The following is an 11,459-nucleotide window of genomic DNA, read 5'->3' on the forward strand; positions in this document are numbered from 1 at the left end:
TCATAACCACTTCTACAACCCTTTAGATCACATAACATCAACAGATACGAAGAAAGTAAATTGGAAAAAGAAAACACTTCATGGCAAGCACCCGTATCATCTAACACAGCCACACATCGATCAAGACGCATCCAACACATGGCTAAGAAAAGGCAATATATACAGTGAGACAGAAAGATTCATGATTGCAATACAGGATCAAACAATAAACACCAGGTATTACAGCAAGCATATTATTAAAGATCCCAATACCACAACGGATAAATGCAGACTTTGTAAACAACAAATAGAAACAGTAGATCACATCACAAGCGGATGTACAATACTAGCAAATACAGAATACCCCAGAAGACATGACAATGTCGCAAAAATAATACATCAACAGCTTGCCTTACAACATAAACTTTTAAAACAACACGTTCCTACATACAAGTATACACCACAAAATGTACTGGAGAATGATGAATACAAATTATACTGGAACAGAACCATTATAACAGATAAAACAACGCCACATAACAAACCTGACATCATACTCACCAATAAAAAGAAGAAATTAACACAACTAATCCAAATATCCATACCCAATACAACTAATATACAAAAGAAAACAAGAGAAAAAATTGAAAAATATATCCAACTGGCTGAGGAAGTCAAAGACATGTGGCATCAGGATAAAGTTGACATCATACCAATTATACTATCAACTACAGGAGTCATACCACACAATATCCACCAGTACATCAATGCAATACAGCTACATCCAAACATATATATACAACTACAGAAATCCGTAATTATTGATACATGTTCAATTACCCGAAAGTTCCTAAATGCAATATAACACATACCGTACAGTTAAAAGGAAGTGACGCTTGATCAAGGTCCGCGTCACTCCACTTTTAACCGGACTTAACGTCTGAGAAAGTGAAGGAAATAATAATAATAATATTATTATTATTATTTTAAGAAACACAAAAATAAGGAAAAGAAACTAAACGACACAGATGAAGCTGGATCTGAAAAGTGGATATTTTTGTTTTCATAGCTTTGCTAACACTGAATTAGTTCATTTTTTAGTATATCTGTTCTCTCTATTTTTCACAGTTATGGATCATCTGATTACTTGAAAGTAACCTTATACAAACATCACCTCTTTATGCCTTTTTCTGCAGCATCCTCATAGCTCCTAACATCATCGTAGTCAGCATTAAGTGGTCCAACAGGGGAATATACAAGGCGAGCTGCTGGCAGTTCCACCTCTAGAACAGAAACTTTTGTTTCTGCAGCAGCATCAATCTGCCCCAAACAGACAAATGAATTATTAGACATAAAAATATCCTCCCAGGTGCACTCACAGTAAAAATTCCATGTCAGACAGAGCACAATACACTAATTTATAAGATTAAAAATATAAAACTGATCTGTTTATCAAGTAGTGAAGTGTGTGCTTTCATAATATCTCTTAGTTGCAAAATTCATAATATTTTACCTTGGCAAGCCTTTGCAAGGATGTTCTTAAACTGTCTGGGTGTTTTTCACTTCCACATTTGGCACCTGACACATAAACAATACCGTCATAGTTCAGCACAGTTAGTGATTCTTCTGCTTTCACAGTGTATGGTAAACTGGAAAAAATGAACATAAATAAGAATTGCAAATGAACATAAATGAGAACTGCATAGAACAACAATTCTCTTTAGCACTGATAGCAATAAAATGAGTGATCTCACATTCTTAACACGTGCAGAAATAAATAATATTTTTACCTGAAGCATGATTCAATGGTGGTACAAGCAGAACCTTTTTCATAAAATATTTATAATATCTCATGAGAGCTACCATAAAATATTTCCTGTGGGCCACATAATTAAGCCAAGATGTCTGGTCTACAAAACAAATTTTCAGTTTCATCCTCAACAGCAGTCATTGAAGCATCCAAGATTTTATGCATATGTATGTGTGTTGCTTCTTTTTATAAACTGGAAGATTATAAAAAAACCATGGGAATCTAGATTACTATCTTGGGTACAGCCAGTCAACCCAGAACTCCACCTTTTTGGCACAAATTGTTTCATCTCGTGTGGCACTTCTCTCTGTGGTTCTATACAAACATGTTTAAATGAGAGAAAACAAATCTCTATACGCAGGGTCCACTATGCATCAATCTAGTGTTATACTAAAAGCTTCCTCTCCATACTGTAATCAGGTTATTATATATGAAGTTATGTAGTATTTTCTCTTAATGCTCAGGATATTCAAGTATCTCAAAAAATTATATTCAAATTAATTCTGTTTAACTGCATTAATACTTAAACACTGATCAACCAGAACATGATGACCACCAACCTACTATTGATATAAACCCATCCAGGCGATAGCAGTGTCACCTGGCAAGGAATGACTGCTAGTCGGACACAAGCGTGGTACATGTAGTATCAGAGAGCTGTTCGTCTGTAGAATGGGGAAGGCACACAATCTATCTGAGTTTGGCCAAAAGCAGATTATGGAAGCCTGGAAAGAGCATTTCAGAAACTGCGTGACTTGTCAAGTGTTCAAGGAGTGCTGTGGTGAGTGTCTTCAATACATGATGAAACCATGTCCAGATGTTGTTGGGTAGGGCAGTCACCCCTCATTACAGCTGTCTGAGATCATAGACTGGGCAGACTGATAAAACAGGACAGGCTGTGCACTGTGGCGGACTTAATATCAAACTTTAATGCTGGGCAGATTACAAGTTTGTGCACTGGACACTCATAATGGTTTCAGTGTCAGTAGGTTTTCATGTGCTCATGCTTCATACCTTTTAGCAGTGCTGTACAATGTGCTCTTGAGTTTTATTTTCTGACGTACATTTTAAATCAAAGTTTCATGTTTTACCTCCATCATTAATTAATTTGTGCATTTTGTACTTTCATGCAGTGTCATGTAATCTGTTCACTTTTTTTTCCAATAATGTTTTATTTTCAAAAGTTCTTTGCATTTATTTAGTTAGTCTGCATGTTGCACTCAAAATGTAGAGATAACTTTTGTTATTCCCCTTCCAATCATGTACCAAGTGAGGTGGCTTCTCCAGTCTTAACTTACTAGACTCACATTCAAGAGGACTGCGGTGTGTTCCCCATTCGGCCATCCTGACTTGGGTTTCCCATGGTTTTCCTTGTTGAAAAGGTGATTCCTGGTATGGTTTCTTTGATTAGATCAGGCTGATTTTCTGCCCTGTCGTCACTTTATCCCATCCTGTTTTGTAAATGTTTCCGACATGCCTGATACTACTGTACCAAATGGTCTATGGATGAATAAATAAGTAAGTAAATAAATAAATAAATAAATAAATAAACTAACCTCATGAGACCTTTGTACAGGTTTTTTGGTCTAAAAGTAAAATTCGTGATTTTCACTATTTTTTGTGAAGAAAAAGTATTTGTAGTCAGAAAGGACATTAGTGAATATATATGTTGTGAAGCAGTTATCAAAACACTCAGTTTTTTGAAGAGGTCTTTGCAGAAAGTTCGTGAATTAACATAAAATATAACATGCTTCTGTTTTCCGAAAATATTACCCTTGTTATCTTGAATTTCCCAAAAAGATGATTCCATACCTCATTAGTGAATGGAATTAAGCAGAATAAACTAGTTTCTTTATTTTTGAATTGCCTGTAACAATCATGGTTAGACCCTACAGCAAACATAGATGAACCAAGACACTTTATTAATTCTAGACAGTGGGTTTTCCCAATTGAGGTTGTGATTTATCTGCAGTAAAAAAAGTTGACACTGTTCGCTTCTTGTGTTTCACAGACTGTGAGAACCTTAATTTTAAAGTTTGTGGAATTCTGTGGGCAGTACTGTACTATATGTACTGAGTTTTGACAAAATTCAATGATAACCCGTTTGCATCGAACCATCTGAGGGTGAGTGTACTATTTTTTGTTCCTACCCTTGTAACAAAAAAGGCACCTTCTGAAACTGCAACTGAAAGGTCATGTGTGTGTATATCAGAAACACAGTACTCAAAATGGAACCTTGTGGGACACCATGTTTTACCGTTTATGTATGTTGGTTGGTTTGGGAGTAAAGGCACTAAATTTCTGGGTTATCAGTCCCAGTCACTTATGTCAGCAAAGGGGTCTCGCAGCAGTTTCGCACAAGTTGTACACCTTCTACAGCGCTCCAAAGTGATCAGTGTGTTCTTTTAAGGTGGTAACTTAAAATTTGTACATTAAGCTTATATTCACTCTGCAGCTCTCTCTATTGGAAGAATTTGCCATCAAAAAAGCCTTATTAAAAATGATGATAACCAGGACTGGACAGATGTTGCTTTGTTTACTTTGAATGCTTTAGGCTAAGCAATTAGCTGAATGACTTGCTTTTCGTTGGAAGTAAGTCTATTCAGTGGGGGCCAGCTATGTGTAAGGTAAACAAACCTAATGCTCAACTCAAATATGAAGAGCATTTCATTAGAATGGAGATGTCTAGACTTAAGTTTTCGGACTTGCAGTACCACCTATTCTTGGACTGGGCTGAATACAGTTCTCTGGCATAGTCCTAACAATTTTGATGGAAGTTGCAATCCCAAGTGCAACAACGTCTGTGACAAACAGATGCAAAACAAAATCTTGGTATTCATATTTTAAATCCAAACACCCAACATTTTAATTTTATTTTGTTTAACTGGACAAAACATGTGAGAATTTTGGCAGAGAAGCTACCCTCAACATGTCACACCCCGCAAATCCTTGCACCTGTGTGCAGCATTTCATGCCTCAAAGTAGCCTACTTTGAAAATATGCATTCAATCCTCAGTTATGGGATAATGATTTGGGGAGTAAGTGCTGGGAACATACAGACACCTGTATGAATATCAAGTCTCAAGCAAAGAAGGGAAAGCAGAAATGTGGAAAGTGTATATAGAGTGTCTATACGAGGGTGATGTACTTGAGGACAATGTTATGGAAATGGAAGAGGACATAGATCAAGATGAACTAGGAGATATGATACTAAATGATGAATCTGACAGAGTACTGAAAGACCTAAGTCGAAACAAGGTCCCAGGAGTAGACAACATTCCATTTGAACTACTGATGGCCTTGGGAGAGCCAGTCCTGACAAAACTCTACCATCTGGTGAGCAAGATGTATGAGACAGGCGAAATACCCTCAGACTTCAAGAGGAATATAATAATACCAATCACAAAGAAAGCAGGTGCTGACAGGTGTGAAAATTACCTGACTATCAATTTAATAAGTCAGGGTTGCAAAATACTATCACGACTTCTTTGCAGACAAATGGAAAAACTGGTAGAACCTGACCTCGGGGAAGATCAATTTGGATTCCATAGAAATGTTGTAATACACAAGGCAATATCCTATGACTTATCTTAGAAGATAGATTAAGGGAAGGCAAACCAAATTTTCTAGCATTTGTAGACCTAGAGAAAGCTTTTGACAATGTTGACTGGAACACTCTCTTTCAAATTCTGAAGGGGGCAGGGGTAAAATACAGGGATCGAAAGGCTATTTATAATTTGTACAGAAACCAGATGGCAGTTATACAAGTCGAAGGGCAGGAAAGAGAAGCAGTGGTTGAGAAAGGAGTGAGTCAGGGTTGTAGCCTATCACCAATGTTATTTAATCTGTATATTGAGCAAGCAGAAAAGGAAACAAAAGAAAAATTTGGAACAGGAATTAAAATCCATGGATAAGAAATAAAAACTTTGAGGTTTGCAGACGATATTGTAATTCTGTCATAGACAACAAAGGACCTGGAAGAGTAACTGAATGGAATGGACAGTGCCTTGAAAGGAGGATACAAGATGAACATCAACAAAAGCAAAATGAAGATAAAGGAACATACTCAAGTTAAATCAGGTGATACTGAGGGAATTAAATTAGGAAATGAGACAAAATGAGTTTTGCTATTTGGGAAGCAAAAAATTGATGACTGTCCAAGGAGGGAGGATATAAAATGTAGACTGGCTATGGCAAGGAAAGCGTTTCTGAAGAGGAGAAATTTTTTAACATTGAGTACAGATTCTTTTCTGAAAGTATTTGTATGGAGTGTAGCCATGTATGGAAGTGAAACTTTGGACAATAACTAGTCTAGATGAGAAGAGAATAGACATAACTAATGAGGTACTGAATACAATTGGGGAGAAGAGGAATTTGTGGCACAACTTGACTAGAAGAAGGGATCAATCGGTAGGACATGTTCTGAGGCGTCAAGGAATCACCAATGTAGTATTGGAGGGAAGCGTGGAGGGTAAAAATCATATAGGGAGACCAACAGATGAATACATTAAGCAGATTCAGAAGAATGTAGGTTGCAATAGTTATTCGGAGATGAAGAGGCTTGCACAGGATAGAATAGAATGGAAAGCTACATAAAACCAGTCTCCTGACTGAAGCCCACAACAACAGAGTAGAACAGAAAGGTAGTGTCATAGGCCCTCTGCTGTTCCTGATTTACATAAATGATCTAGGTGATAATCTGAGCAGCCCCCTTAGATTGTTTGCAGATGACACTGTAATTTACCGTCTAGTAAAATCATCAGACAATCAATTCTGATTACAAAATGATCTAGAGAGAATTTCTGTACGGTGCAAAATGTAGCAAATGGCACTAAACGCAGAAAAGTGTGAGGTCATCCGCATGGGTACTAAAAGAAATCCGATACATTTTGGGTATACGATAAATCGCACAAATCTTAGGGCTGTCAATTTGACTAAATACCTAGGAATTACAATTACGAGCAACTTAAATTGGAAAGACCATATAGACAATATTGTGGAAAAGGCGAAACAAAGACTGTCCTTTGTTGGCAGAACACTTAGAAGATGTGACAAACCCACTAAAGAGACAGCCAACATAACACTTGTCCGTCCTCTGCTGAAATATTCCTGTGCGGTGTGGGATCCTTACCAGGTAGGATTGACGGAGGACACCGAAAAAGTGCAAAGAAGGGCAGCTCGTTTCGTGTTGCCGCACAATAAGGGTGAGAGTGTCACTGATATGATATGTCACTGAAACAGAGGCAGTTTTCTTTGCGGCGAGATCTATTTACGAAATTTCAATCACCAACTTTCTCTTATAAATACGAAAATATTTTGTTGGCACCCACCTATGTAGGGACAAATGATCATAATAATAAAATAAGAGAAATCAGAGCTCGAATGGAAAGATTTAGGTGTTCCTTTTTCCCAAGTGCCATTTGAGAGTGGAATGGTAGAGAAGTAGTATGAAAATGGTTTGATGAACCCTCTGTCAGGCACTTAAGTGTGAATTGCAGAGTAACCATGTAGATGTAGAACAAAAACAACTATGGAATAAAATTGTACAACAGACTGCCACAAGAAATAAAAGATGCAAATGATCCCCACACCTTTAGCAAAGCTTGAAAAAATACTTACTAAATAAGAGCTACTAGACTGTAAATGAATATTTAAAATAATCATAGATTGTAACTCAATCTTCATAAACATTGCACTATGTACAAATTTTGTGATATAATTAGAAAAGTAGAACTAAGTAAAATACTGTAAGAGGAATGTTTATATTAATAAGAAATATTGTACAAACATTTGACAACATCCATACAATGTATATTGCTCTATGGATGAATAAATAAATCAATCAAAAAATTATGGACCCATTTACTTCCAAGAGTGCCAGGAGTGTAGAGCCTACACTATTCCAATATAATCAAACTATAAATAAATAGTATATAAAATGTAGACAGACAATTGCAAGAGAAACATTTCTGAAAATATAAATTTGTTGACATCAAATATAGACTTAAGTGTTGGGAAGTCTTTTCTGGACGTATTTGGAGTGTAGCCGTGTATGGAAATGAAAAACGGACAACAAACAGTTTAGACAAGAAGAGAATATAAGCTTTTAGGATTATGGGTGAATGAGCACCTAAGATGGGAAAAACATATAGAAATGCTTAACAAAAAATTAAGCAAGTACTGTTACATATTAAGAGTGCTTAAAGATTGCTTATTATGTGTACATGCATAGTCTACTGAAGTATGGAATAGTGTTCTGGGGAAATACCTCTTTTGCAAAGCAGTCTTAAGCTAGGAAAGAAAGCTTTAAGATTAATAAGTGATGCTGCTTACAGAGCACCACGTAGAGGTATCTTTAAGGAATTAAAAATCATGACTTTACCTTCTATATTTATATTTTAAAGCATATGCTTCTTTAAAAACCATCAAGTTTCAGTTTTGAATAGCGAGATCCACCATTATCAAACAAGGAACAGGGACGACATTCATAGGGATGTGTACAGAAAAATCAATATATCCGGACAGTGCTGTTTACAAACCAAAAATTCTGTACAGTGCATAGCCATTCAAAAAAGAACTAAAAAGTCTACTAATAAAGAACAGCTACTACAGCATTAATGAATACCTGGAATTTTGCTCAAATCTGTAGGTCTACTTCGTAACTCTCTAAGCAAAAAATTCATAGTTATCAACCATACCTACATAAAACCAAACTTCTTTCATCCATGTGTGTGTATGTATGTACGTATGTTTGTAATTATGCACCTAACTTTTCTGCTGTATGTTACTATGCCTAGTTAACTAATGTACTGGTATTTAATAGTTTTAGTAAAATCAACCAAGGGGTTTCACAAGCTTTTCTTCTATCGGTAAGCACATAAGCAGAATAATGTTTAGTTAAAAAGATGTGTTGATACTAATGATGAGATTGTACATGTAATATTTTATACCGTACTGTTCTATACTTTTACAAGTCCAGTATCATGAATGTGACAATACGGGCACTAAATAAATAACTAAATAGAAGACTACTTAAGATTAGATGGCTAGATCAAGTAACTAATGAGGAGGTACTGAACAGAACTGGGGAAAAAAAGAAATTCGTGACATAAATTGACTAAAAGAAGGGATCAGTCTATAGGACACATTCTGAAACATCAAGGGATCACCAATTTAGAAATGGAAGTAAGTTTGGGTGGTAAAAATTGTAGAGGGAGACCAATATATGAATGCAGTAAGCAGATTCTGAAGGATAGGGGTTGCAGCTGTTATTCAGAGATGAAGAGGCTTGTCCAGGATAGAGTAGCATGGGGAGCTGCATCAAACCACTATTTGGACTGAAGACTACAACAACAAATACCAGTAACATAGTGTGATGATATACATATAGCAAGCATATCAGTTGTTCGTACTACACTTTACTCTGCTAAGAGTGGCTAAATATCCTCTGCCTTCCTACTAAATTTAGAGCTTTAGCTACCAAATCATCTTCTCTGTGTTCCATATTGCTAACAATTTCAAACTATGCTGTGGTTTGTACCAGATTCTCAAATTTGACGTCCTTTCGTTTCTTCAAGAATGGGCCTGCAGTACATCACAAAAGTCCAACCTATAGTTCTACCCCCTGCAACAACTTCCGACTACACTGATCAAGTCACTTTAGTACCGATTAAAGCCCAGTTAATGTACATTGAAGAGAAGATAGTAGTTGTGCATCAACATATCTTCATGTGATTTTAACTTCAATTCATCTCAAGTGATATCTGCTTTTACGAGAAACAGGCACATTTGCCACACAACTAAAAAGACTTTCTGCTCTATCTATTTTCTTGCTAAATAACTCATTAATGGCATGTTAATCTCACAGTTTATTAAACTTTATATATTCACAGAGTAACAGTAGTAAATTTGAGAACTGGTGTTTACAGTTTTGTTTCTGTGTTAAAACTAAGACTAGTCATTTGTGAAAAAACATCAATGGCAATAAGAATGAATGATGGATAAAATTGGGGAAATTTAACTAATTCCTTTATAAGCATTACTGTCCGTATAAATTGAATGTCTTTTAGTGTAATATTGCCACACAGAACATCAAGTGCGTCTATAATTCGCTATGTATTATAACATCTGGAGTTTCTCTAGTTTCGTGCAGTCCAGAAAATGTAAATTTTTCATATTAACTGATCTATATAAAATCAAAATCCAATGCTATGCATCACAGAGTCGCTGTCACAAAGGCTAATCACTGCACTTTTCCTTGCAAGTGATATTTTCCTTGGAATAAGGAAGGTGGGAAAATACATACGAAAAAAAGTGTGCAAGGTAACACGCAGTCATATTCCAACCGTAAGCCGCTCTATGTTAAATCTATAACACTTACTTGACCGGCTGCATTTTTCTTTCGTGTCGACTGCTTTCGACGCTCTGTTCATGTGCTATCACTCAAGTCACGAGCCTGCTTCCACGTCAAAGTTATCTGTTGTGCGATAATGTAAATCAGTAAACAGAGCACATTGCTGACAGTAAACACCAGAGCGTCTATACTGGCTGTTGCTTGGAATTTCAACGATGTCTGGATAAATCACATGCAAATGAATGATATAGCGGGAACAGTAAACGGCCTAACGGAAAAGTCAAGAAACTGTACTTTATAATGTTATGAGAGGTGAAATCCTATACTTCAGTGGGTTAAGTTTTTATGCGTCAGAAATCTGAAAAGATGTTCCAAACCGATGACATTCACAGTAGTTGTAAATGAGTTTACGTGCACTATTCTAGCCGCAAGCAAAATGTTCTGTGGCTTTCAGCTCGTTAGTTTGCTTCAGTCTGAAGTCAGTACTATATGGTCTCAATACGTACCTTTTCGTATGACAGAATATTGTCGTGCATTTCGAAAAGTATCTAGAAGTTAACTTAACAAATTGAGCAGTTCCCGGTTTAGCGAAGAGAGCAGAGAAAATCAACTGTCGGGCACAGTACATTGCTGTAAAACGTGTAATGTTATAAAAAGCTCCGCGTCTTTCTCCCTACATAAGATAAAAATCACCAATAGGATCTTAGCGGTCTAGTTTAACATTACAGATTCCCTCATAATCCAATTCAGACATGCAGATAGTGTATACAGGTATATATTTTTGGTTTTTAGTCCTTTCTTCCGCTGTCGCGATCCTCAATTACTTACAATGGTACTGTCAGTTACAAGTTCACTGAAGCTTCCTCATTTTATTGGAATTCTTTTGAATGTCACCCGGTCGTATTAGCCCAAACGTCGATGCTTTGGCGCCTAGATTATTTCGTGGAGTGAGAAGTTTTAGTGACGAAAGATTAAAAGTAGTCGTTATTATCGTCAATATTCCTTCGCAACCTATCATAGTGGTGCACTTCGTAGTGTGTAACCATAAACGTAACAGATAATATTAATAAAAAAAAAAAAAAAAAAGCCATCGCAAACACTCATTGGTACATCTACGCCCATACTTTGCAACCAATTGTAAAAAGCATGTCAGGTGATACGCTTCATTGTGCCAGTTACTAGGGCTTCTCATTGCATTCATAATTTCATATGGAGCACGGAAGAATGACTGCTCAAATCCGTGTGTGTGTGTGTGTGATCTTCTCCTTCGATCGCTACGGGTGCGATACGTGGGAGATTGTAGAATATTCCTAGCAA

At 36.5% G+C, this 11,459-nt stretch overlaps 1 protein-coding gene across 2 annotated transcripts in view; it reads right to left on the bottom strand.

Moving 5' to 3' along the window:
- Positions 1–10,866, bottom strand: part of LOC124605776 (putative aminopeptidase W07G4.4) — a 99,322-nt gene extending 88,456 nt beyond the window's left edge. The window contains exons 1-3 of one of the 2 annotated variants that reach the window (XM_047137661.1): positions 10,649–10,866; positions 1,493–1,628; positions 1,154–1,299 (exon numbers count right to left, since the gene is read on the bottom strand). In XM_047137661.1, the coding sequence (XP_046993617.1) occupies positions 1,154–1,299; positions 1,493–1,628; positions 10,649–10,770 (404 nt within the window). In that variant the 5' untranslated portion in view covers positions 10,771–10,866. Of the gene's footprint in view, positions 1–1,153; positions 1,300–1,492; positions 1,629–10,169; positions 10,539–10,648 lie in introns of those variants that run through there. The other variant, XM_047137662.1, reaches the window with a different exon arrangement.
- Positions 10,867–11,459: the final 593 nt, after the last annotated feature.

This window comes from Schistocerca americana, chromosome 3 (genome assembly GCF_021461395.2).
Source record: "Schistocerca americana isolate TAMUIC-IGC-003095 chromosome 3, iqSchAmer2.1, whole genome shotgun sequence".
Taxonomy (NCBI): Eukaryota; Metazoa; Arthropoda; class Insecta; order Orthoptera; family Acrididae; genus Schistocerca; species Schistocerca americana.